Here is a 24,411-nt window from a genome sequence, read left to right on the forward strand (position 1 = left end):
GCTAATCCTCTTTACAATTGTTGCTTTAAGATCCTCTGGGAACTCATCAGTAGTTTCAGCCATCATGGGCCCCGCTAATCCTCTTTACAATGGTTGATTTAAGATCCTCTGGGAACTCAGCAGCAGCTAGCAGTCATCATGGATCCCGCTAATCCTCTTTACAATGGTTGATTTAAGCAAGGTTGGGAAAGGCACAACAGCTGAATTCATTGAATATGTGAAGGAATATTGCAAACTATAAGGCGCCTTTAAAGAATGAGTTATGAGTATTGAAATTTTACAAAAGTTCTGTGAACGAAGCAGTTATTAATGTGTAAAATGCAAGTGCAATGGTGGGCAGCGCAATACATTGCATACAGTTTGAGCTTTTAATGTGAAAGACGTAAGTAATTGGTGACTAAAGGAACTAACATTTTCCGAGTGGCAGGAATAATATTTTCTGTTCTGAAAATTGAGAAAATTGATAAACATTTTGTAAATATTCACTCACATTCTACTATGCATCAGTCTGATTATTTTAATGTTATGTTTTACTACAGAGGTAACTTGGGGTCCTTGCAGCTCCAGGTTCGACTTCGGGATGAAACCGTTCTCCCGTCAGCATACTATCGGGCTCTCGTTCAGCTTCTTTGTCAGGAAGTCCGATCTCCTTGCAAGGTGAGCCTTCTATCTGGATTCTGGGTCATATTTGTTTTTTGATGAAGGTGTAAGGACATGGGACAAATGTAACCCCCTGCGCTTGATAATAGTGGTTTCTTCTACTCTGAGAGGTTGAAGTGAAAATAGCAATACAACAAGGAAGGAGCCTTGAGCTCTTTGTCAATTGGAAGAATGCGGCTACGCAAGGCGTGAGACATTTTGAAGAAATTATGCAAGAGGTAAATTGTTGAGAGCAGCCTTAGTAAATGGGCATAGATAGATTACCCCTTTCGTCTCAATTCGAAAGTTGTCAACATTGTGCAGCCTCATGTCACTACAAAAGTCAGGTTTGGCATTGATACAATCATAAAGTATCACACACGCTAACCCAACATGCAGCGCGGCTATCGGCATTGACTACAACCGTATTATAGTGGCTCTCCAGGCTTCGGTGGACATCAGGTTTTGTTGAGCAATACAAGATTACTCTCTTCGGCATTAGAGGAATCAGCTAATATGGAGCCCATAGTGAGATAAATGTTCCAGAGGTTGGGTTGCAGAACATTGACTTTTTCTAATTGAGAAGTTCTGGGATTCAGCTTCTGTGCCTATGCAGTTTCATCATGTTTGGAAAATGAAATGCAGTATTATGATAGCTGTTTCCTTAGATTTACACATTGTAATAAATACGCATGGGATGTTGTCACCACCACTCATCAGTGACGTACACATCCAACACTGGATACATTCCATTTATTAATTGCCATATTCCTCATGTAGACATGCAATTGGTTTACGCTGTTTTCTGATTCAGCCCAAAGGGGCCATAGAGAGTAGGGAGACCGTCTGAGGATGCATATGGGATTTCATTGGCATTGAGGGGTACAGTTGAAGTAAATATCTAGTTTAGGTCATTTAGTCATTAGCCTATCACTATTGGGTCCAGCTCCATCCAGAACTTTGGGAGTTTCTTTTCACTTGAAATAGGCTTAGGTCCAAGTTAGGGTTTTCTCAGTATCTTATTGTTATTCAGTGTTTGATTTGGGGCATTGTAGGGGTATTGCTTGCAGAAGTTGTCAGGGCAGGAGGGGGCGTAGGCTTTGCAGACCAATCAATTGTGTGCAGAAGCACACTGCAGAACGGTGCACAGTTCTATGAGGCCAGGCCCAGATTAGTTTATCTCTTTACAAATGCACACAGAACATAGTATAGAACTCATGATGGGGAATCCGTGTGAGATAGTTCATAGAGAAACATTTGAGAGTCCCATTAAAAAGAATTGAGAAGAAAGAGGTGGCCTACAACAGAATTATGGATTCACTATTATCAAGGTAGCCTCACTGGCTTTTGTCTTCTTAATTAGTGAATTAGCAAATAAATACTGGTTGAACAACGATATTTAGGTATTCAATTAACTTGGAAAAGTAGGCAAAACGGTCTTATAAATTGATTTGAATGTGTACAGTACAGTATGGTTGAACATGGTTAAATAGTATTCATTCAGAATGGAGGACCCAGCAAAGAGTGGCAATGCTACCATCCATAGGATTTTGGATGCACAGAACCCGATGGTGGGCAACTAACTGAGAGCAGGTTCTCACTATGTTTATACCTATAGCTGGCTGGGGGATCTCACTACACACAGTGCTTGGAAGCCAATATAGCTTTAAGTTACAAAGAGAAATTATCTAGTGTTAAGTGCTGTGGTGAGGGGGTATGAATGGATGGTAATGGCCCACTAGCCTGGGCTGGCAGGCCCGGATAAAATGTGGGCACTCACATGGACCTTGGGCCATTACTGACAATGGTTGCCCCTCCACCATGGCACCTAACACTATTAGCAGGCCAGCATCAAACCCAGGGAGCTAAAAGTGTTTATGGCCTAGAAGACAAGGATTCCCTTTGATGAAAGGGTGTACACGGTTGGCCGCCCTGTCATCTAAGACAATTTTGGGCTGACTCAAGATGCCCACCAAAGACACCAGAGAGAACCTTGAAAGCAAATATGTTTCACCTGCCATGGGACTGGCATGGAATAAAGGGGCTGGGCAGAATCGGCAATGAAATTCAGACGAAATGAGTTCAGTTCCTGAGGGGATTGCAGGGAGGGTTGGCAGCAATGCAGAGGAACACAGGATGTGAGGACTGTAAGGAATAGCCAGACCTGCATGGGAGCAGCATGAGGAAAACAGGCATACACTGGCATTTCTTGGAAGATGGCTGACTGACTCCCCTGGGCCGAGTACTAATAAAAGATTAGTAAATGCTCTGGTAAACAAACCTCTACTTGTCCCAGCTCACAGGACACAAGAGAGGATGGCGCTCCCTAGAAACCTACACACCTCTCCACTGTGAACAAGGAACCCTTTGTTTGCAGTTATCACTGCAATGCTTGGCATTTCTGTGGATACAAGGAATGGATGACTGGATGATCAACTGGCTGTGCCTCATGTGAGGCAGCCTGTCTCTGTTGGAGGTGCTGTAGCCTTATGAAATTCTGCATCCTTATTTCCTTTTGAATTGTCAGGCTATTTGCTCCCAAAAAACAAAGTTCCATACTCCCAAATGCACAGGAGACTTCAGTTTTTTTAGCATGATAAAACTTACTACGGACATATAAGAACGCGTGTGTTCTAATTTTCACAGCCTTCAATATAGGCTTCCCCAACCACAGTTGAAGAAGCATATCTCTCCTCTCAAGCATTGTCCAAAATGCTTGCGTCCAGTGTGTTGCATAATAAAGCTGCTGGTCGGAATCTCTGGTGTGTGATCATTTATTAAGTACCTCCATTGTCACTGATTTGGTCCAACTGGATCATAATCTGCTGTTCTCCTCAAAGCACAGAATATTGAAGTAGAAGTTCAAAGTCTCCTATTTTAACTCTGTCTCCTCTGGTCTTCCCACTTCTGAGGGCCAGAGCCCTGCCAGAACAATGCCATTAAAAAAAAATTGTTGGAGATAACACTGCAAAGTGTGGTCTTCCGATATAATGAACCTAATGGCAAAAGAATGGGCGATAATAAAAGGGGTGACTTGGTGAGTCCGGCACCCAATTTGGAGGCTAATATTTTAATACAGAATTTCTAAGGGGAGGAGAAATACATTGATTTGAGACATAACATTACATTTAGAATTTGGGTGAATTGGCTAGTTCCCTAATGTAAGGAAAACTGTGCATTGGCCCAATGGAAATGGGATTTTCCTGAGGAACATATGGCGAAAATGTGGTCCATAATTAAGGAAGTAACGCTGAATTCCAGACTATGTTTGATTCAATATAAAATCCTAAATAGACTACATTATACTCCCTGGCCTATCACGAAATTCAACCCATAATGCATACATACCTGCCCAAAATGCAACGCTGATGACAGTAGCGTAACACAAAATGTGGGGGCCCCCCTGCGAGCCATGCTGAGCCCCCCCCCCAACTTGGCAACAAATCATGGTTCGGCTACACTCTGGGCCATCCTAGATTATCACGCTTGCACAATAGCATGAACGTGCTGCTTAAGGGTTATGCCACACTACTACTACAATACTGGCAGAAAGATATAAATATGTGTTTTAATGCAATATACAGCACACTTTCTGAGAAAATCGTTTGCAATTGTTGTGTAGGGTAACACCAATCCAATACATGCAAGTCACCAACAGTGCACAGGAACATTAATGCTTTGCTATTAAAAATCACATGCCACATTGAAAACCTGTCCCACTGGCTGCACAATGTAGACCAGTGTAGACACGTAATAACATTACAGTAAAGCATGCCAGGCCACATTTAGACATACCTGGACTGGTTGCACAAAAATGCCAGTTGAAGCAATAACACTCATCAAGAAGAGAGCACACTTTGAAGCCCGGGTCTCTGTGGCCTCTAACAACACAGCCAAACTCTTAAAATCTGCAGGGAACTGATCAATCCTGTAGCGGTCTCCACCTCTCCTGTTACCTCCCAGTCCCTCTGTAGGACTCTGGCCTCTCACTTCTCCGCTAAGACTCAGGACATCCTGTCCACTATCTACTCTTCCTCTCCCTCTTCCTCTCTCAGCCCCCCTTTGGCCATCTGTACCTCCCCTCCTCCTTTCTCCTCTTTCTCTCTGACAACACCTAACAAGGTTTCTAGACAGGTCCAATACATGAAAGTGTCCTCCAAACAGGTTCTCCCCTGCTCCTCTAGAACCATCAAAGACCATATTGACACCCTCGCTGCAGCCTTGGCAGATTTCTGTAATCACTCTTTCACCACTGGAATGTTCCCCTCTCCCCTTAAGCACTCCCTTGTGCACCCACTCCTCAAGAAGCCGTCTGCCGATCATACCTGCCTGGCAAACTATCGCCCAATCTCCATCACCCCTTTCCTGGGCAAACTCTTAGAAAAAAGCTGGTCATCTCCCAGCTTACTCTCCACATTGAATCTGTTGGTTGTCTTCATGACCATCAGCCTGGCTTCAGAGCTGTCAAAGGCACGGAAACTGCTCTGCTGAACACCCGTGAAGATCTGCTCTCTAACGTTGATTCCAGCATTAATTCTGTCCTAATCCTCCATAATCTTTTCTCTACTGTCAACACAGTCAACCACGCCATCCTGATCAATCGACTATGTTAGAACCTGGGCATCACGGATCAGGCCCTGGAGTGGCTGACCTCCTTCCTTTTGGACTGCCCCTCGCAGGTCCACTTGGTCCCTTTCTTTCCGCCGCCTCTCTCTCTACCTGTGGCATTCCCCAGGGCTGTAACCTCTCACCCTGGTTGTTTTTTAACCTCTACTTGGCCCCGTTGGCTCACCTGATCTCTACATTCTCCTCTAACTTTCAGTGTTATGCGGATTGGCACTCAGCTTTCCTTCAGGCTCCTCTCATCTCTCGCTCACTCCTGACTGTCTATCGTGATTCAGGATTGGTGCGCCTCCAACGATCTCTGCCTAATGCCATTAAGATGGAGATCCTTCTCATTGGGACCCCTGCCCCTGCTTTCCTTCTCTCACCCTGGCCGCCCACCCTGGGCCCTCTTCCTTTGCCTTCCTGCAAGGCAAGAAACCTTTTTGTGTCATCTTTGACTCTACTCTCTCCTTCTCTCCTTGCATCTCAGACGTCGCCAAAAAGTCGCACTACCTACCAGCTGCTCCTCCTCAAAGGGACTCTTCCCTTTCTCACTTTCCCCCAGACGCTCACTGTCTCCAGAGTCCAGTTTCTCTCTAGGCTGGACTACTGCAACAGCCTCTTTCTCAAGCTGCCTTCCTCTACTCTCCGCCCTCTGCAACTAATCCAGAACAGGATTGTGAGTATTATCCTTGGCCACGAGCCCAGGGATCATATCTCTCCAGCCCTGAAATCTCTCCACTGGCTCCCGGTGGTTGCAAGAATCAAGTTCAAGACCCTTTGCATTGTCCACAAGGCTTTCTGGGGTCGGGCCCACACTACATCCAACGCTCTCTTCCAAAATACCTTCTTTCTCAACCCCTTACCCCAGCTACCTCCAACTCTCTAAGGGCTAAGGAGTGGGGGGTAGATCTCTCTTCTCTGCAGATGCCTCTCTCTGGAATGGCCTCCCTGCCCCTCTCAAACTTTAGCGGACCACCTGATGTTCAGGAAGCAGAACAAAACTTTCCTCTTCTCCTCTACTTTCGCTCTCTCCCTCCCCTGCTGAACTACCTGACCTACCTGTCTACTGTACCGACTGGTCGCTTGGCTACCCTCAGAGTCTCACTGAGTCCAGGCTCTTTCCTGATCAGTCACCCTTGCACTGCCTCCGGCCTACCATGCACTTAGGGGCTGTAACTGTAACCCTACAGTCCCTTGTTCTCCTTACACTACCCAGAGCTGCACTGCGGTGGCTGCACTTACTCAGAGCATTACTGCACTGATTTCCCCTCCCTTCTTCCTTGCACTTCCCCCCTCCCTTTCCCCTTGCATTTCTCGTTCTCACACTTGCATGATCTGAATGACATAAGGCCTAGTAAGATCATTTGCCTTGTCCTCCCATTATCTTCCCTACCTTGCTTGTTGAGCCTAGAAACATGTGTACAGGTGTGTTATCGTAGATTTATATGATATTTTATCACAGATGCCCAAAAAAATATATAATGCTGCAGTAAGAAACGGATAGACTGGAAGCACCCAAATGCCAGTCTAGCCAGGTAATTACACTTAGCAGGACTGCTTTATCAGAAATGCGCAGTAAAAAAAAAGTCATACCAAACTGAGGAATAACTAGACTGGCTGCACCAAAATGCCTCTCTAGCCACTAATACCACATTTCACGCCTGCTTAGCCTGGACATGGATAACCATTATGATTTATCGCACAATCCCGCCCCCACTCATCCCCTCTCCCTCCCATTCCCTAGCCCAACCTCCAAAATCTGCTCCTTGGCCCAGAATTACCTTCACGTCCCTCTTCCTTGTACCAGAGCTTACGTTTGAGGCTCCTTGCCTCATGGTAAGTGCTGGGATGAGGAAGAGTGGGATTAGGAGTAATGAAGATGCAGGTAGCTAAGTCAGGCATTACCTCCATGTACCTCTACCTCATCCCAGTACTTGTGTATGAGGCATAATGCCTCATACACAAGTACTGCCTCATACTCAAGTACAGGGACAAGGAAGAATAGGGCTAGGAGTAATTATAATTACCAATAAATAATTAAGGCACTAAACACAAGTAGGGGCTTAACAATATTGAGTTGACTGGGCTGCAGCACTCACCGCCAAATATGTTGGGCTATGTTGACTCAACCTGGCTGACCTTCAGAGCAGTTGCCGGACAGAACAGGACACAGATGTTAAATGGCACCTGGGTTTCGCTGTTAACAAGGGCCCAGCAATTACTAACATAAAGCATTTCACTGTTAGTACCTGCATTCAAAAGCCAATTTAAATTGTGATGTGGGTTTAGTACTTTCATGCCAGGGAAGTGACTGGAAGGGTAGAAAGGGAACAGGAGACCGTTCATTCTCACAGCAGTTCATAAGTGGGTGCTTTCACACTTAAAGGAGAGAGTTAACTGCTTGTAACATTGAAGCTGCACTAGAATAGTCTCATTAAAATGCGTAAAGGAGTTATATGCCCCCACACAAATAAGTGTGCCCCTACCCCATGGCCCGTGAAGTTAGCGCCTCTCCCAACATTTGAAAGATCAACCCCCCCGAAATGTAGGTTTTGTTGCGCCCCTGAACACAAGCACACACACCATTCACCATATACACGCACACACACCCAGTCATCCATACATTTAAGTGTGCACTCTTTCACCATATAGGCACACCCAGTTGCGCCTTGAAACACTTGTGTATAGGCACGTTATAAATGCCATATCATAGCCATACATTTAAGTGTGCACCCATTCATCATACAGGCACACACACACATCAGGCACCCACCCACACATTTAAATGTGCACCCTTTCACAATACACTCAGACACGCATACGTCATGGGGTTAGGGGAGCCCTATTACTTCAAAAAGAAATTGTTTCTTTTTGAAATCACTCCGACTTCATTAAAGAAATTATTTCTGTTAAGGACCGAACCATAACGGAAGTCATTTCTTTATGAAGGCAGAGTGACTTCAAAAATAAACTACTTCGTTTTGAAGTCATGGGGCTCTGCCACCCAATGACATGGAGACCTCCAGCCTGGGGTCTTCCATGTCATGGGTGGAGGGAGCCCTCAGACTTCAAAAAGAAACTTTCTTTTTGTTGTTACACTGTCTTCATAAAGACATTATTTCTGTTGCAAAAATGTCTTTATGAAGGCAGAGTGATTTCTTAAAAAGAAATCAAAAAAATTGAAAAAAAAAACATTTTTTTTCTTCAAGCGGGGCCCCCTCCCAGGACATGTATAGCGGGCCCCCCGCACCACGGGGGCTGCGGGGGCCCCTGTTAGGCCAGTGGCTGATGATGCGGATACAATCGACATGCTATGGAAATGAGGACCAAACGCTGACTTCTGGAAACATGTTTCACGAACATCCCATCTGCACCCCAGCTGTTAAAATACCTCCTGGGAGACATAGGTAAAGCGGACATAAAAACCCAGAGACTGTTTAACCTAGGTTGTATCATTGCCAAGAAATGTATCCACCTAAAATGGAAGGCTAGAGAAGCCCCGACACTCAATCAGTGGTTTAAGGAGTTGTCACATGTGAACGAAAACGAAGAGGGATACATGCAATCTACAGTCTCTACATCAAGACCTAAAGACATATGGGCCCCATACGGCACATTTCTGAAAAAGGACCGAATTCTAGGACAAAATCAATAATATAAGCAATGCAAAGAAACAACATGCAAATAGCTCGATATGCTTAAAAGACTCAACTCTGCAATATGCATATATTGAGTATCATGTGGAATGATATGGTAACCTTTGTAAACATGCTATATGCTAATATCATGTATTGTATGTTGATGCCACTTGTTAAATAAAGTTTTTAAAAAAAGAATTGTATCCATGTCATTAAAAAAGTGTCTGCTAATTGATCTCCTATTGGTGTTTATATCTATAGTTGGCGTTCCACCGACATAATGCGTAGTATGACCTATATCAATTTACAATTTCCATTAATATTTGTGGTAACACAGGGTGCTAGGCGATTCCTTGAGAACATTTCATTTACTTCTGATTCGACAAAAAGTCATACATGCAACTGTAACCCCAAAATCCTTTTCGAAAAGATAGGAAAGAGATTGATCTATGAACTTACAACCCTGCCAAAAATGTATAGCTTGATTTGGTAAATAAAAATGTGTATTTTTTTGTCTTGCCAAAAGAAGGATGGTAGGTATACTATGTATGTTCATGTCACCCCAGGCTCATTTATAGATATCCTCAAAACTAGAAGAGTAGGGAGAAAGTAGTAGTATTTTGATTTAATGATATACACGGCTAGGGTTTAGTTGCAGGTGCTGACATTTTCCATATTGTTTTCATTTTATTGGCAATATTCGTTAGGCCTCTTCAGTACTATGCATGTGGAAATGTATGGTGATCTATAGAAATGGCTCTTTCCTAAAGATATTGTTTATGTTTTTTAAATGTATAGCTATCAATGCTAATTTATCATATTCTATCCTAATTACTGATAACTCCAAATGTATAAAAAACACAATATAAAATTATATATTGTGTGTCAACATCTCCTGCCTAACTCTGGGGGACCCAATGAGAGTTACCATGGCACCCACATACCTCTGCAAGCTAGCAGATGTTGAGCCCGGGGGAAGTATGGGAAGGATCACCTGGCCACCCTCCCTTACTGCCTGTTGCATGGCAGCGGACTGTCACAGGCAAAATCTCTATCGAGCACATCCCCAGTTGAGAAAGCTAAAACTACCACCAGCCAGACTGAAAGTCCCCAAGACGAAAAACAAATGCATTGATTCCTTGACAGATCTCTTGGAAAGCAAGCTACAATGTTCCCAGTTTGCAGTTTTCTGGATACTTTAAGAATGCACACTGTTCTGCTTAAAAGTCATCCTGCTGTGTAAGATGGCTTCCAATGCCTGGAGAGATTCTCCCTGATCCCATGCTTTCATGCTGAATGCTGTGTTGCCAGTTTTCGGTTTTATGACAGCCTCACTGCCCATAAAGGATACAAATGAACCTGTTGCTTCTCTACCTGTAGAGCAGTGGTCTTCAAATGGGGGGGCTGTCCCCCAGAAGGGCCCGAAGGATGTCCAGGGTGTCCCCGACTATTTAAAATGCTCCACCTCCTCGGGGGCATTCTTCCTTTCCTCACTTTCCCCTTAGAAGTTCAATGTTTCCAAAGCTCTGGTTCTCTCCAGGCTGGACTACTGCAACAGCCTCTTCCTCAATCTGCCTCTATCTTCCCTCCACCCTCTTCACCTAATCCAGAATAGGACTGCAAGACTCATCCTTGGCCTCAAGCCCAGGGACCACATCTCTCCAGCCCTAAACTCTCCACTGCCTCCCGGTGACTGCAAGGGTCAAATTCCAAGACCCTTTGCTTTATCCACATGGCTGTCCAGGGCCTGGGAACTCTTTACATCCAGCTTTCTCTCCCTAAATACCCCACCGCTAGAGTTCTTCGGTCCTCTAGTTCCAACTCTCTGCAGGTCAGACACTTCTCCAAGCAAGGAGTGGGAGGTAAATCCCTTTCCTCGGCGGAAGCCTCCCTCTGGAATGGACTCCCTGCCCCCCTCAGACCTGAGCCGAATCTTCTTAAGTCCCGGAAACTCCTCAAGACTTTCCTTTTCTCCTCCTCCTTCCCTCTCCCCCTCCCGTGCTAATGTTCCCCTGCTGCTGCAACCAATTTCTGGCCCCTTATGAGTCTCCAGTGGCCAGGCCCCCTTGACCAGGGCCCCTCTCCAGCATTTGTAACCAGCACTTGCCTGAGGGCCCCCTTCCTGGACTAGCCGGAATCTGTTCCACCCTGTCCTCACACTTCTCCCTTCCCCTCTTCACCTGCACTTGCCCTCTCTGGCTCCCCCAAGCACTTGCTAAGCCCCCCTGGGTCTCCTGCTGCTGCACTTCTCCCCCTCACTCCAACCCGCTCCCCCATCCCCTGCCCTGCCCTCGCTTTCCACCCTCCCTTGCATTTTTTGTCTCTGCATTTACACTGTAAGAATGTCACCAGACCGAGAACTACCATTACTGTTTTGGTTATTTACCTATGCCCCCCCACACCCTCTCCTTATTTGTCTTGTGGTGCCTGGAAACACGTGTGATTAGGCACCATATAAATGACCAATAAATATAATAAAATAGAAAGGGATTAAGATGACTGTTTTTAATATAAAAAAAAGTTTTAAGGTGACTGGTTTTAATAGAAAATGTAAGCAGTAGAAAATCTGCTTATATTTTAAAGAGCCTTTACCCCTTATCCCCCGTACTTCCTTTGGGCCCCCTAGGAGGGCCAACCCCTAGGTGGGGGCCCAGAAATAATTGTTTTAACTCAAGGAGGGGCTCGGTATGAAACAGTTTGAATATCACTGATCTAGAGCCTTCTTTTGTGGGAGGCACACATTTTTAAGTTCCCTCAATATTGATGTTTCTTTCACATTCAGGGGAGTTTGGAGGATTATCAAAGCAACTTTTGACCTCAAGTACGCACGCTGGGGAAGGAAGGAAGCTATAACCCTTCCATTTAGCATGCTGTATTAACAAGGAAGGGAAATGGGTTCCAAAAGGGCAGAAAGGCCAGAAGAATGCTCAGTCCTGGCCGTAAAGCACAACACAAGGTCAGGTGAGCTTGTAAGGGAGAATCATTTGCAGCCCTACACTGATTTGAGGACACAGGTACAAACCCTCACAAACGGGGAAGGGACACACTGCTATAAAACCTCACAGGCTCTGTCTGCTGGTGTGTGAGTTTTTAGATGGAGGTTAGAGCAAGCAGGAGAGTGTTACATGTATGATATGATATGATATGTCTTTTGTAATGCGCCTTTACACAAGTGTTCCAAGGCGCGGTGAGGCAAGGAAGGGGGAACAGTGGGAGGACAGAGAAAACGATCTTTCTAGGCCAAGGGACATTGAGATCGCACAAGTGCAGAGGAGGTGGGGAGGGGAAAAGTGCCAGGGGAAAGGGGGGGCAGTGCTGTATATAACAATATGTGTGGCCAGCAGATGGCAGGTGCAAGGGTACGTGCAGACAGCAGGTGTCCAAAAGTGCAGGTAGGGGGACTGTAGGGTTACAGATACAGACCCAAGTTCAAGGATTGCCGGGAGGCAGTGGGGGAGTGCAACTGGGTGGGCAGGGACCTGGGCCCGAAATCAGAGGGTGGCCAGGTGACCAATGTAGTATCAGACAGGAAACCAACAGGGGAGAGGAAGAGAGAAGGCAGAAGCAAAGAGGATGGTGTTGAGGTGCTTCAGGAACTGGAGCTGGTTCTCCTCAAGTTTCAGAGAGGCAGGGAGGCTGTTCCAGAGGGAGGTCCCAGCCGAAGAAAGAGATATTTTTTATTATTATTTAGGAGAGTCTGGAGTTGAAGTTGGAGGCGCAGGAGAGGGAGGAGGAGGTACCTGGAGGAAGTAAAGAGAATGTGGTAACATCAGAAGGTGGTTGGAAGTAAAATAATGGGGAGGCAACATCAGTAGGAGGTTGGAGGGAAAGTAAAGGGGGCTTAACATCATAAGCTGGCTTGAGGGAAAGTACAGAGGAAGCAGTAACATCAGCAGTTGGTTGATGGAAAAGTGAGGAGGGGGGCAACATTGAAAGGTAGAGGGAGGGACAGTAAGGAGGAGGCTTGAAGACCTGGTGGATAGACGGATCAGGAAGGTTGGCCTGGTTGGCCCAAGGCAGGTTGTAGAGGCAGGAGGAGGAACGTGCTGGGGACAAGGAGGCCATAAGAGGTATAGATATGGCAGAGAGGAGGGAAACGTCAGCACCCCAAATGGAAGGGAGCAAGACCCATGCCAGAGTCCTTCAAGGTGGAGGACTAGGGGAAGGGACATGGCTCCATTGCCTGTAGACAAACTACTGTTCTATCACTGTTTGACTGTGTCGATGAGTAGACGTACCCAGGAGCTTCAGTGCAGAATAAAGACTGACAAAAGGGTTCAGAAAGCCCTGTAAACCCTTAAAGGGCAACTAAGAAGACCAGGAATGCAGGGCCCATAAAGCCATAACTACACCTGAGAGACAATGGGTTCATGATCCCATGTAAACCCGCAACATAGAAAGGAAGTCAGAAGGTATCACAACCTAGAGTTTTAGTGGTGTTTTTGATTTGGGCTTCTCCAGTTGATTTCTTTAATATTGTGTGAATAAAGGTTTGTTGTTTAAGATTGAATATCTGTTCCTGGCTTGTTTGTACCTCATACTCACATGGCATGACATATCCAACCTACTGATACACCAAATTGTGTTAAAACCGCAACATAATAAATCTCTAACTTTCAAAACAATTATGAGTTTTCCTTTCCATCTCTATTAGCCATTTAAAAGCTCATAAAAAATCAATAATAATCATGTAAATCATGTTTAGTGTCATGAAAAAGCCCATATTTTTACATAGTAAGTTATTGGCATAACATGTTCAGCTCATTACTCTGATCATGTCCCACAAAATAGTACTTATCTACATGGTCTTTTGTGATAAAGGTTGCATCCTACTGTTACATTTCCTTTGTACAGAACTGCAAAATGCAAATAAAATTCCCCATACTTTAGGAGAGGAGAATCTTGATGAAATTAAAGACACTGTTGTATGCTGTTTAATGTGTGCACAGGTGCAAAACCTGCTGAGCTAACTACACTGTGCATACATGTAATTGTAATTGTTTATTTATAAAGCGTTTATACACAGGTGGAGTGCTTCAAAGCACTTCAAGGCGGGAAGGGAACAAGGGAGTACAATCATCATTATTAGGCCTTGAAGTTTCCAAATGATCTTAAAGTAAACATAGCATACTAAGCCTGACAGCATTTCTCCTAGTGCAGGTGCAGTGTTACAGTTGTGACGTTGTGACCAGCTAGGGATAGGGACAAAAAAGGGGGATGGAACAGGACAGACAAACGTACTAATCTTAGTACATTAGGTCATGCATGCGTATAGACAGAGGGGCGAGGAAGGGGAGTGTGGGGGGGGGGACAAATGCGTCCAGTCCAGCAGGGCCCTGGGTTAGGCGCAGAGAGAGTGCCCCGCTCATGGAGCGTAAGCTGAAAGTGCAGTAATACTGAACATAGTGCAGTGGCCTGGAGGCAAGTGCAAAAGACTGGGATGGGAGGCCTGGGACCTGTAAGGCTCTGGAAGTGAACCAGGTAACCAGTCAGCAAAAACTGAACAGATAACATATCTTCTACACTGCTCACATTCCTCTCAACCATGTCCATGACATCACATCCTTCCTGGTGGACACCCATTCTCTCCTTGATGAGAGGGAAACATGAAACTTCAACTTATATATCAACTTCTCTGACTGCAACATCCAACTGATTGTCTGCCAAACCCGTACCCTCCCTTTATCCACTCAAAATCCGTTCCGATGTAACATCCAGATGGAAATACTAACAGGGCTCTTACGGCACCCTGCCTTCCTATCATTAAAGAAAAGACAAATATGTATTCCTAATCTAATAGTCACTTGAAGACAACCCAAAATAAAGATCAGTATTCATGAATGATGAGTGGAGTTACAGTGCCTTTAATAGAATCAGTACCGTCCTGTATTAGGAATCAGTATTCTGTAACAAGACAGCCACCGAGTAGTCTTCTTGTTCAAATCTCAATCCCCACTAACTAAACCCTCAGAAAAGTTGGCTTGACATGGAACGCATTGAAAATTGATACGGCTGGCCGACTCACAAACAGTCTTTATGTCCCACAAACTAACTCCTGCACTGAAAGCCCTCAAAGCCATAGATCACCTTGACAAAGGTGCAAGGAAAGTGGATGGTTCCACTTCTGCCCGCTCTATGACCAATCCTACCCCCCACTCTTGAATAGGGGTTGGCTTTGCCATATGATTTCCACATGAAAATAAGTAGCAAACTAGCAACCACAGGTGGCATAATGACAGTCCTCTATCAAACAATTTCAAACCAAGCCCCAGACAAAGTTTAAAGTTGCATACAAACACTGGATAGGCCGCCATTCCTATCCCTTTTCTTCATTCATATTAAGTTTATTCGGAAGCAAATTATCCATAAAGCATACATAGAACTGCGTAGTAATACAAAATCCAATTCAACATTTTTTTTAAAAAGTCCACGGTATAAACTTACAAACATTACATATATATAAAAAAAAAATTAAAAACAAAAAAAAAAATTAAAATGTGCATGTGTGTAAATCAAGATAAAATCCACAGGAAGCGTCCAAATGATTCAATAAAATGTTCAGGGTTCGATGATATTTTGGACAGTGAATTTAGTTCTCCGATACCAGGCCCTTCCCAAGTAGTCCACCATGCCCCAGGCCACTGGCATCATAGCGACTGAAAGCAGCTAACATAAAGCAGGCCTAGCCTGAGACAAGCCAGCAGACCTAAGTAGTGGCAGAAGTGTTTTTTGTCTTAGGTCTGTGTAATGTGGGCAAAACAACACAAAGTGTAGAAGGTCCTCCACTGGCCACTGACAGCAGGGGCAAGCTGTAGGTGGCACATTATGAGTCCAGCTTTTTGTTCGTGCTCCTAGATATAGGCAATCAAATCGGGCTCGGGTCAAGGCCCAGCGATCTGCAGGATTATCACTGTGGAGCAAGTACGGCTGAATAGCGTCTGCAGATGTTAGCACAATATGCCTTCTGTTTGCAAGAATACCCAAGGCAGCGGACTCCCTATTTGCCACCTAGATGGAATTAAACATTTGTTTGTATGCCCTGACCGCACAGGGGATCAAGAAGATTGAGTAGCACAATTTAACTATCTAATGCATTTCTGGATGTACATAAGCCAGGGGATTTTCTTTACAGCTGAGCTACTCACCAGGGCTCCTATGATCTTATGTGTATCCCTTTTCTTTTTTATACACCTACATCTAATAATGACAACAAACCTCCTTCAGGAGAACATGCTTTGTAGGAAACATCCAGTGATCTGACACATTAGGAAGTGCCTTGCCTTCTTCTAGGGGTTGAGGATGGGTTGACCCAGGGTGCATGGTGCCACTACCCGCTACCAGATGGATGCATGCACTGGTTTGGGAGTGGGCTGGATTTATTTTATTTATATATTGGTCATTGGTTAGATGCTTATACAATTAGCAAAAACTGTTTCAAAGCGCCCACAGGGCAACAGGGAGGAGGACAATGAATTAAAACAGAGATAAATAAATAATTGAATTAATAGTGCAAACCATAGGAATAAAAGGGAGGGTAGACGAACCTACTATGCCTTGTGAGTGTTCAGAATGTGCAAGTGCAAGGTGGGGGGTAAGGGATCGGTGCTGTGGTGCTCATGGAGAAGTGCTTGGAGTGAAGTGCTTAAGAAGAGATGAAGGACCTAAGTGCAAACTCCTGTGGGAGCCTAAGTCCAAGTAAGTGCAGTAAGAATGGACAGCAGCTGAAATGAAGGATGTGTGGGGTCAGGGCCCGAGGATACATAAGGGCCCTGCACATTATTCACGCTTCTGCATGATTAGCAGGGAAGAGAGGAGGAGAAGGAAGAAGTAAATAGAAAGGTCTTGAGGATTTTTCAGAACTGGAGGAGGTCCTGCTCAAGGTGCAGAGGTGGAGGGAGGCTATTCCACAGAAGGAAGCCCGCCGAGAAAAGTGAACCACCACCAGCTCTCTGTTTAGCAAACTGCTTCACAGTAAGGGAGTTGGTGCCAGAGGAACTCAGGGGTCTAGAAGTGGAGTATTTGGTCAGGAAGTGTTGAAGATAGAGTGGTCCCCGGCCCCAGATGGCCTTGTGGATGATAGAGCGATTTGAATTTCATTCTTGCTGAGACCCATACAAGCATGATGAATATTTACCGAAAAACCTGTTGTACAATCCAGAGACACGATCACCCAGTGCCAACTCATAAACTCTATAAACAAGTCAACTTCTTTGCAGACAGGGATATCAGCTAAGTGAACAGCTTCGTCCACCCACACACTACCACCTGGCTACAGGCGGGGACAAAGGAGTGCAGGTTTGGCTTGCAACTATGAAATGCACCCTACCCACATACATGGATTCTAGGAATCCAAAATGGTGAGCACCCAAATTAAATTATAGTCCACAGAGCCAAAAGAAAACAGCAGCACAAAACACCACCCACAAAAGAATCTAAACTGACCCCCCAATTCAAAGGGTTGCACTCTGGCCACCTGCAGATCATAGAAAGGGTATGAACTCAGAGGTGGCATTGGAGTGAGTGAGTACATTTTCATTAATTGGATTTCTCCATTAACAAACACAAAGGAAAACACCATAAATAGACAATGTAAAAAGGCATAACAATAGTAAAAATCCATAGGACAAACAGAGATAACATTTTAAAATAATTAAGACCACCCTTCCACCCTCGAGCCCTCGTTAGAAGACAGTAGCCTTCCGACCCCAAACCAGGACACTAGACTGGGATTTTCCTTGCCCATCTTGTCAAGGTCTGGCTCACATAGTTACCCAAAATAAGTCCAGGTCGGTATAGTTCCAAATAAAATACAGTGTCCCTTTACAGTCCCTGGTGTTGTTTTTCAGGAAGAAGGGCCTTAACAAATCCAATCGCAGGTCCAAGGTGCGCTTGCAGATTAGCAAAACATTGTTACGGTCCCCCCTTACTGTTAACCCGCACATACAGCTTTTCATGGGGTCTCCTTTCCCCCAGTTAGTGTGGGCTCTTAAGGGTAACATATTTAAGCGCATTAATAGAGTGGAACATCTGCAGTTAGGTGAGTGGATACTACACACACCAACCCAGGCCCATCACTACATCTCAAAGAAGGGCACAGGTTCAGAGAGCCTAGGGCCTGGACCTCACTCCACTTCTCACCCTGATACCTACTTAGTATCCCCCTTTTAACCCTTTATTTCAGGTCTGACATGCTGAGATCTCTTGCTGAATTTATTGACGCAATGTCCCCACCTGAGCTCCGGGGCGGCTATGGAACCGCTAGGCTTGGTGCCATTAACAGACCATCACGCATTTGCGTCAACTTCAGGACGTGCTCTCGTCTTTTTCCAAAATGGCACAGCCGTTCCTATATATGCACAGTCCTCGGTCAGCGCTCCGCATTGCAACCCCGCTCTGTTTCTTTCAGGGTAAGATGCTGTTTCCTTCGTGTTCGTTCGTTCTCTCTCCACTGTTGCTCTTGCTGACCTCTCCCTCCCTTCCAGCCTCTCTTGCTTGCTTACGACTTGCTGTTCTTTTTCCGCTGGTGCTTCGCTCTTTGCCCTTGTGCTTCTGCCTTGCTGATCATCCGCCACACTATCCTACTTCATTGCTACCTGTTCCTTCAGTTCCATCTGGATCTCTGAGCTTTATTGGACCTAGCTTGCGGACGGCTGATTCATATATCACCATTATTGCTACCTGGAGAACTGGAATCTCTGAACATCATCTCAGCTGCAGAAAACACACTTCACAGGGTTTTTTTCAGCCTGTTGGTTTTTCCCTCTGCCTGGCAGTTCTGCCTTGCTGGGACACTAAGTGGGCATAGTGGCTTCTTCTCGAGGTCGGCCCTATCTGTACAAGTACCGCCGGTATACAAGAAAGAGAAGAAGAACTCTCTTCCCTTAGAAGAATCGTCCTCATTCGATACCAAAGAAGAAACAGGTGAGGAAGACCCTATTGGTAGGAATAGTGACAGTTTGCCATGCCCAGAGTCACAGTCCAGGATGGCCTCGGCTGAACAAGTACATGAACTTATTAATGTGGTTCAGGGACTTTCATTGGAGGTTCAGAACCTTAAGGCAGAGAACACTGTCCTGAGACAGCTTGCCACTGCCAGAGAAGACCGATCCAAGGATCTCCCACCTATGGGTCTAGCTTCATGTAAATTCGACGGATCATCCAAAAGGGTTAAAGAATGTATAGATGCCTGTGTCATTCACTTTACTTTTCGTTCTTCCACTTTTGCATTGGACCAGAGCAGAGTGGGCTTTATGGTTTCCAACATGGTTGGCAATGCATTAGCATGGGCCAGTCCTCTGGTGACATCGGCTAATCAAGTTCTGCAGGACTATAGATCATTTATTGCCCTTCTGAGATAGACCTTTGAGAGACCGGAAGTGGTTTATACAGCCTGGGAGGATCTTTTAGACATCCGTCAAGGATCCATGGATTTAATGACCTAAATCAACCACTTTAAGAAGACTGCGGAAGAAGTTGACTGCCTGAGTGTGCCCAATTCTCCATCTTTAGGAGAGGATTACATGAAGAGCTTAAAGGTGAATTGGCCCGTCTGCCGACTAGCTACTCTTCAGGAACTTATCACATTGGTGTTACAAATCGATTACCGACTGAAGTAAACAAGGGCCGAAAGAAAAAAGCATTACAGTGTCACCGGTCGGCGACCCTCAGGACTCTGGAGGAGATGGAAGTTCCTCCATTGAAGAGCCGGCATGCTCCCGCAAAAACGCATCTTAGCATTCTAGTCTTCTTTCCTGTTCCTTTCCTCTTCCTCCTTATCTGTCCCTGCACTCTGCGGTGCCTCGCGTTGCAACCAATTGTTTTTCCTATGCTTTGGTCTAGACACTAGTTTTATGTATCCTTTCCTCCCTTCTGCCCTGCCCGCTTTTGCTATTTCCTTCGTTCCAGCTGCAGTTCACCTGTCCTCCTCCTCGCCACAGGTCTCCTGTTACTCTGCCTACTGGATCCTGTGATTTCCGCCTTGAGCTCTTCCTTCCCTGGCTCTACTACTGGTTGTTTTCCTCTTACCTCTCTACAGCCTCTCTCACTAGGCAACACCCTCCCCGATCTTTCCTTTCTTACCCTCTTCGCTTACCTCATTGGAGTTAGTGCTCTACTATAACATCACCCCGTTCAGTTTTGGATTCTCTGATTCTTTGTGTCAACACTACACATTGGATTTACTGAATCAATATCTACCTCATCCTGAAGACAATGGTTTTTTCAGCCATTTGGGGCAGGCATATTGGCTACCTCCTGGGAAAGACCCTATCCCTAGAAGGAGTGCAAGTCTACTGAGATGAAGACTACCCAAGGCCTTGGCATTGGTTGACAGCGGAGCAGCAGGCAATTATTTGGATACCATTTGGGCAAATAAGATCAGAATTCCCTTACAGGAACAAACTATCAACCAGCCAGTGGAAGGAGTGGATGGGAAACCATTGAGCTCCGGTCTATTACCCCTTCCTCAGTGCCCATGGTGGTCTCAATGTTTGCCCGTCAAGAAACCCTTTACTTTGATGTTATTCATGCAGCTAATTTCTCAGTCATTTTGGGGATTCCCTGCTTAGGAAGCACAGCACTCTCATTGATTGGGAGAAGAACACCATACATTTCAAATCGCACTATTCTATGGAGCAATGCTTGCAGGAGAAGGATACGCTAGGTGAAGCACTGTCTTCTGAGGAGACAAGATCCTGGTCTCAGATGGCTAGAGTTCTCAGTTTTCCGGTTAGGTATCAGGAATATCGGGAGGTGTTTCTGGATAAGGTACCCAAGGAACTTCCTCCCCATTGCCCTGTAGATTGTGCTATAGACTTGTGTCTGGATGCTTTGGTACCCTTTGGCCTCATGTTTTCCTTGACTATTCTGGAAAAGAATGCCTTAAAGGAATACTTGGATGAGAATCTCCAGAACAGACTAATAAGACCATCAAAATCACCAGCTGGGGCATCATTGTTCTTTATTCCAAAGAAAGACTCTTCCGAGCTCCGGCTGTCACTATTATAGAAGGCGCAACAGAGTTACTGTTTGGGACAGGCCCCCGATACCTTTCATTAAGGACATCTTAGAGGCAGTTGAAGGGGCTGTTCTGTTTACCAAGCTTGATCTGAGTGGATCCTACCACCTCCTAAGGATTTGTTCTGGGGACGAGTGGAAGATGGCTTTTAGGACCCCTTTCGGTATGTTTGAGTATAGGGTTATGCCGTTCGGCCTGGTGAATGCACCAGCAGTCTTTCAGCGTTTTATGGACAGACTATTTTTGGATCTACTGTTCAGATTGGTCATTGTTTATTTGGATGACATTTTGGTATTTTCCAGATCTGCCAAACACCACCAGAGTCATGTTACTGAAGTCTTGGACCGGTTACGCGTTAACCAATTTCGAATCAAACCAGAGAAATGTTTGTTTGAGGTTACTTCAGTACCATACCTAGGGTTTGTGCTATCAGATAAGGATATTGAAATGTACCCACATTAGGTATCAGTTATACTTAAATGGCCTGCTCCCAACTCAGTGATGTAGATACAGGGTTTTTAGTGATGGCAAATTTCTTTTGAAAATTCATCCCCAAGGTACTTCCAATCACAAATCATCTTAAGAAAGACCAAACTTTCGGTTGGTACCCAGATGCTGAAGATGCATTTCAACGACTGAAGAACTAATTTTGTGAAGCACCTATACTCAAGCAACCTGACCAAAGTGTTCTGTTTATTGTGGAAATTGATGCTTCAGCGGGTGCTTTAGGAGCAGTTTTGAAATAATTATCTAACGGAACGGAACATCTGGTTGCGTACCTTTCAAGGACATTCATCCCAAGCAAACACAACTATTCGGTCATCAAGGAAGAGTTGTTGGCCATGAAACACGTCTGTACCGAATGGCAGCATGTATTGCAGGGGGCTGCTCATCCTTTTGAAATCCAAACCGACCACTGCAAAGTGCGCATGCTTCAGCAAATGGATTGTATCAGTGCTTGTCATGCTTCCTGTGCTTATTTTTTCACGCAATTCGACTTTACGGTCACATACATTCCTGGCTCTGAGAATAGTGTAGCCGATGGTCTATCACAGAGATTTCATTCTGAATCTGCAAACCCTGTCAGAACTGATCCGATATTTCCCAGGAACAGAATCATATATACTGTGACTTCCTTCCTCCAACAAGTAAAAAAAGCGTTTTCAGACTTTATAGCTAGTAGTCCTCTTCAGAATTTTAGCCTGAAGGAGAGATTTCTTTTTCGAGACAATCAAATGGTCCTGCCCCACAAGTCTCTTGAAAGGCAGGTGATGACCTGGTGCCATGACGGAAGGACAGCTGGACACAAAGGATATCAGGCTACCTTGGATCTCATACAACGTTCATTTTGGTGGCCTCACATTACAAAGGATGTGAAAACCTTTGTACATATATGTCCTTTGTGTACCCAGTGTAAATATAGTTCTAACAAACCCATAGGCCGATTGGAACAAGACAAGATACCTATAAGACCTTGGACCAACATATCCACCGACTTTGTAGTCGACCTTCCTCCCTCTCAGGGATGTATCGCAGTTAAGCTCACCATCAATTCCTTTAGGAAGATGGTCCATTGCGTGCCCTTCTGGGGTTACTACAGCTGCAAAGATGGCCTTGTTTTTTTTTCTCGATAAATCTTTCACCTGCATGGACTTCTGGAAAAGATCACCTCAGACAGAGGACTTCAGTACACATCGACCTTCTGGAAGATCCTCTGCAATCTTAAAGGAATAGAAAGAGCACTGTCATTGGGATATCATCCCCAGACCAATGGACAGACCAGGAGGCTAAACTATACCATGGAGCAGTACCTTCAATGTTTTACCAACCAACAACAGGCAGAGTTTGCTTACAATAATACCAAGCACACCGCCATAGCAAAGAGTCCTTTCTATTGTGCCTACGGGATACATCAGCAAGCTTTTCCCAGCTCGTCCTTCCCAGCTTCCCTTGTTCCTTCAGCTGATTTTCTCCTGGAAAACATAGCCCAAGCCCACAAAGAAGCTTATGTAAATCTAGAACTGAGCAAAGAAAGGTACAAGAGACATGCGGACATCCATATGAACCCTACTCCGAATTGGGATATGATATGATGATATGAGAGGTTATTTATAACGTGCTTAATACCAGAGGTTTCTAAGCCTGGACCCGGGGATCAAACCTGAGTTGCTCCATGTCATTTTGCTTCCTAGGCGAGCACGTTGCCGCTGAGCTATCCTCCCGAGATAATGGATCCGAAGTCTGGCTATCAACCAAGTTTCTGCTTAGGTTGGTGCATCCCACCAAACTGTCTCCCCGTTTCCTTGGACCATATGAAAAACTCACCAAGATCAATCCAGTGCCCTTAGATTGCCTTCAAAGTTGAAGAGGCCTCATCCAGTGTTTCATTCATCTTTGTTGAAGCCCTACGTCTCTGACCCTTTCCTTCGGAAAAACCCAGGAATCTGTATCCACCCCACCTGTTGTTCCAGAGGAGTATGAAGTCTCCCAGATTTGTGATTCAAGATACCACCAAGTTGCTCTGCAGTACCTGGTCCATTGGAAAGGGTACCCTTCTTCAGAAAATACCTGGGAACCCACAACACATATCAAGGCACCCCTGTTGATTCAGTGGTTTCAACGATTGCATCTGGGTAAACCTGGTACTTGTGGCCACAAGAAGGGGCATACTGTCACCACCCAAGCTCCATGGTGGTTATGCACAGTCCTAGGTCAGCGCTCCGCATTGCAACCCCGCTCTTTTCCTTTCAGGGTAAGACACTGTTTCCTTTGTGTTTCTTCGCGCTCTCTCCTCTGTTGCTCTTGCTGACCTCTCCCTCCCTTTCAGCTTATCTCACTTGCTTACGGCTTGCTTACCTTTCTGCTGGTGCTTCACTCTTTGCCCTTGTGCTTCTGCCTTGCTGATCATACTCTGCACTATCCTGCTTCATTGCTACCTGTTCATTTGGTTCCATCTGGATCTCAGAACTTTATTGGACCTAGCTTGCAGACGAATGCTTCATATATCACCATTATTGCTACCTGGAGAACCAGAATCTCTGAACACTGTCTCAGTTGCAGAAAACACACTTCAGAGAGTTTTTTCAGCCAGTTATCTTTTTCCCTCTGCCTGGAAGTTCCGGGTTGGGAGCCTCGTGCCTTGCTGGTACACCATACGGGCATAGCAGCATCTCCTCGAGGTCGGCCCTATCTGTACAAGGACCGCCGGTCTACAAGAAAGAAGAACAACCCTTTTCGTCCTCGTTCGATACCAAAGAAGAATCATGTGAGGAAGACCCTATTGCCAGGAATAGTGACACTCGATCCCACCGGTGTGCATTAGTTTAAGGCCATCCTGGAACCACTTGAACTATGGGCAGAAACTTGTCATCTCTGCTAGGATATACTGCATGTTATGATTGTTTGTGGCTGACTGCAGTACCTTCATTTAGCCTGTGTGGCATTGGAAGATCATAAAAGAGGTGTCAGAGAAAGTGGAGAGAAGGGGATGGAGCAGTTCTGCCAAGAGGA

The 24,411-nt window shown here is 45.2% G+C and overlaps 1 protein-coding gene across 1 annotated transcript in view; it reads left to right on the forward strand.

The window, feature by feature from the left end:
• LOC138488168 (ras GTPase-activating protein 4-like) overlaps nucleotides 1-24,411 on the forward strand; it is a 1,092,176-nt gene that overhangs the window by 785,508 nt on the left and 282,257 nt on the right. Inside the window, exon 9 of the mRNA XM_069614957.1 lies at nucleotides 540-657. Coding sequence (XP_069471058.1) covers nucleotides 540-657 — 118 coding nt within the window. The remainder of the gene's footprint in view (nucleotides 1-539; nucleotides 658-24,411) is intronic.

Source organism: Ambystoma mexicanum, chromosome 9 (assembly GCF_040938575.1).
Source record: "Ambystoma mexicanum isolate Mex_15411 chromosome 9, UKY_AmexF1_1, whole genome shotgun sequence".
Taxonomy (NCBI): domain Eukaryota; kingdom Metazoa; phylum Chordata; class Amphibia; order Caudata; family Ambystomatidae; genus Ambystoma; species Ambystoma mexicanum.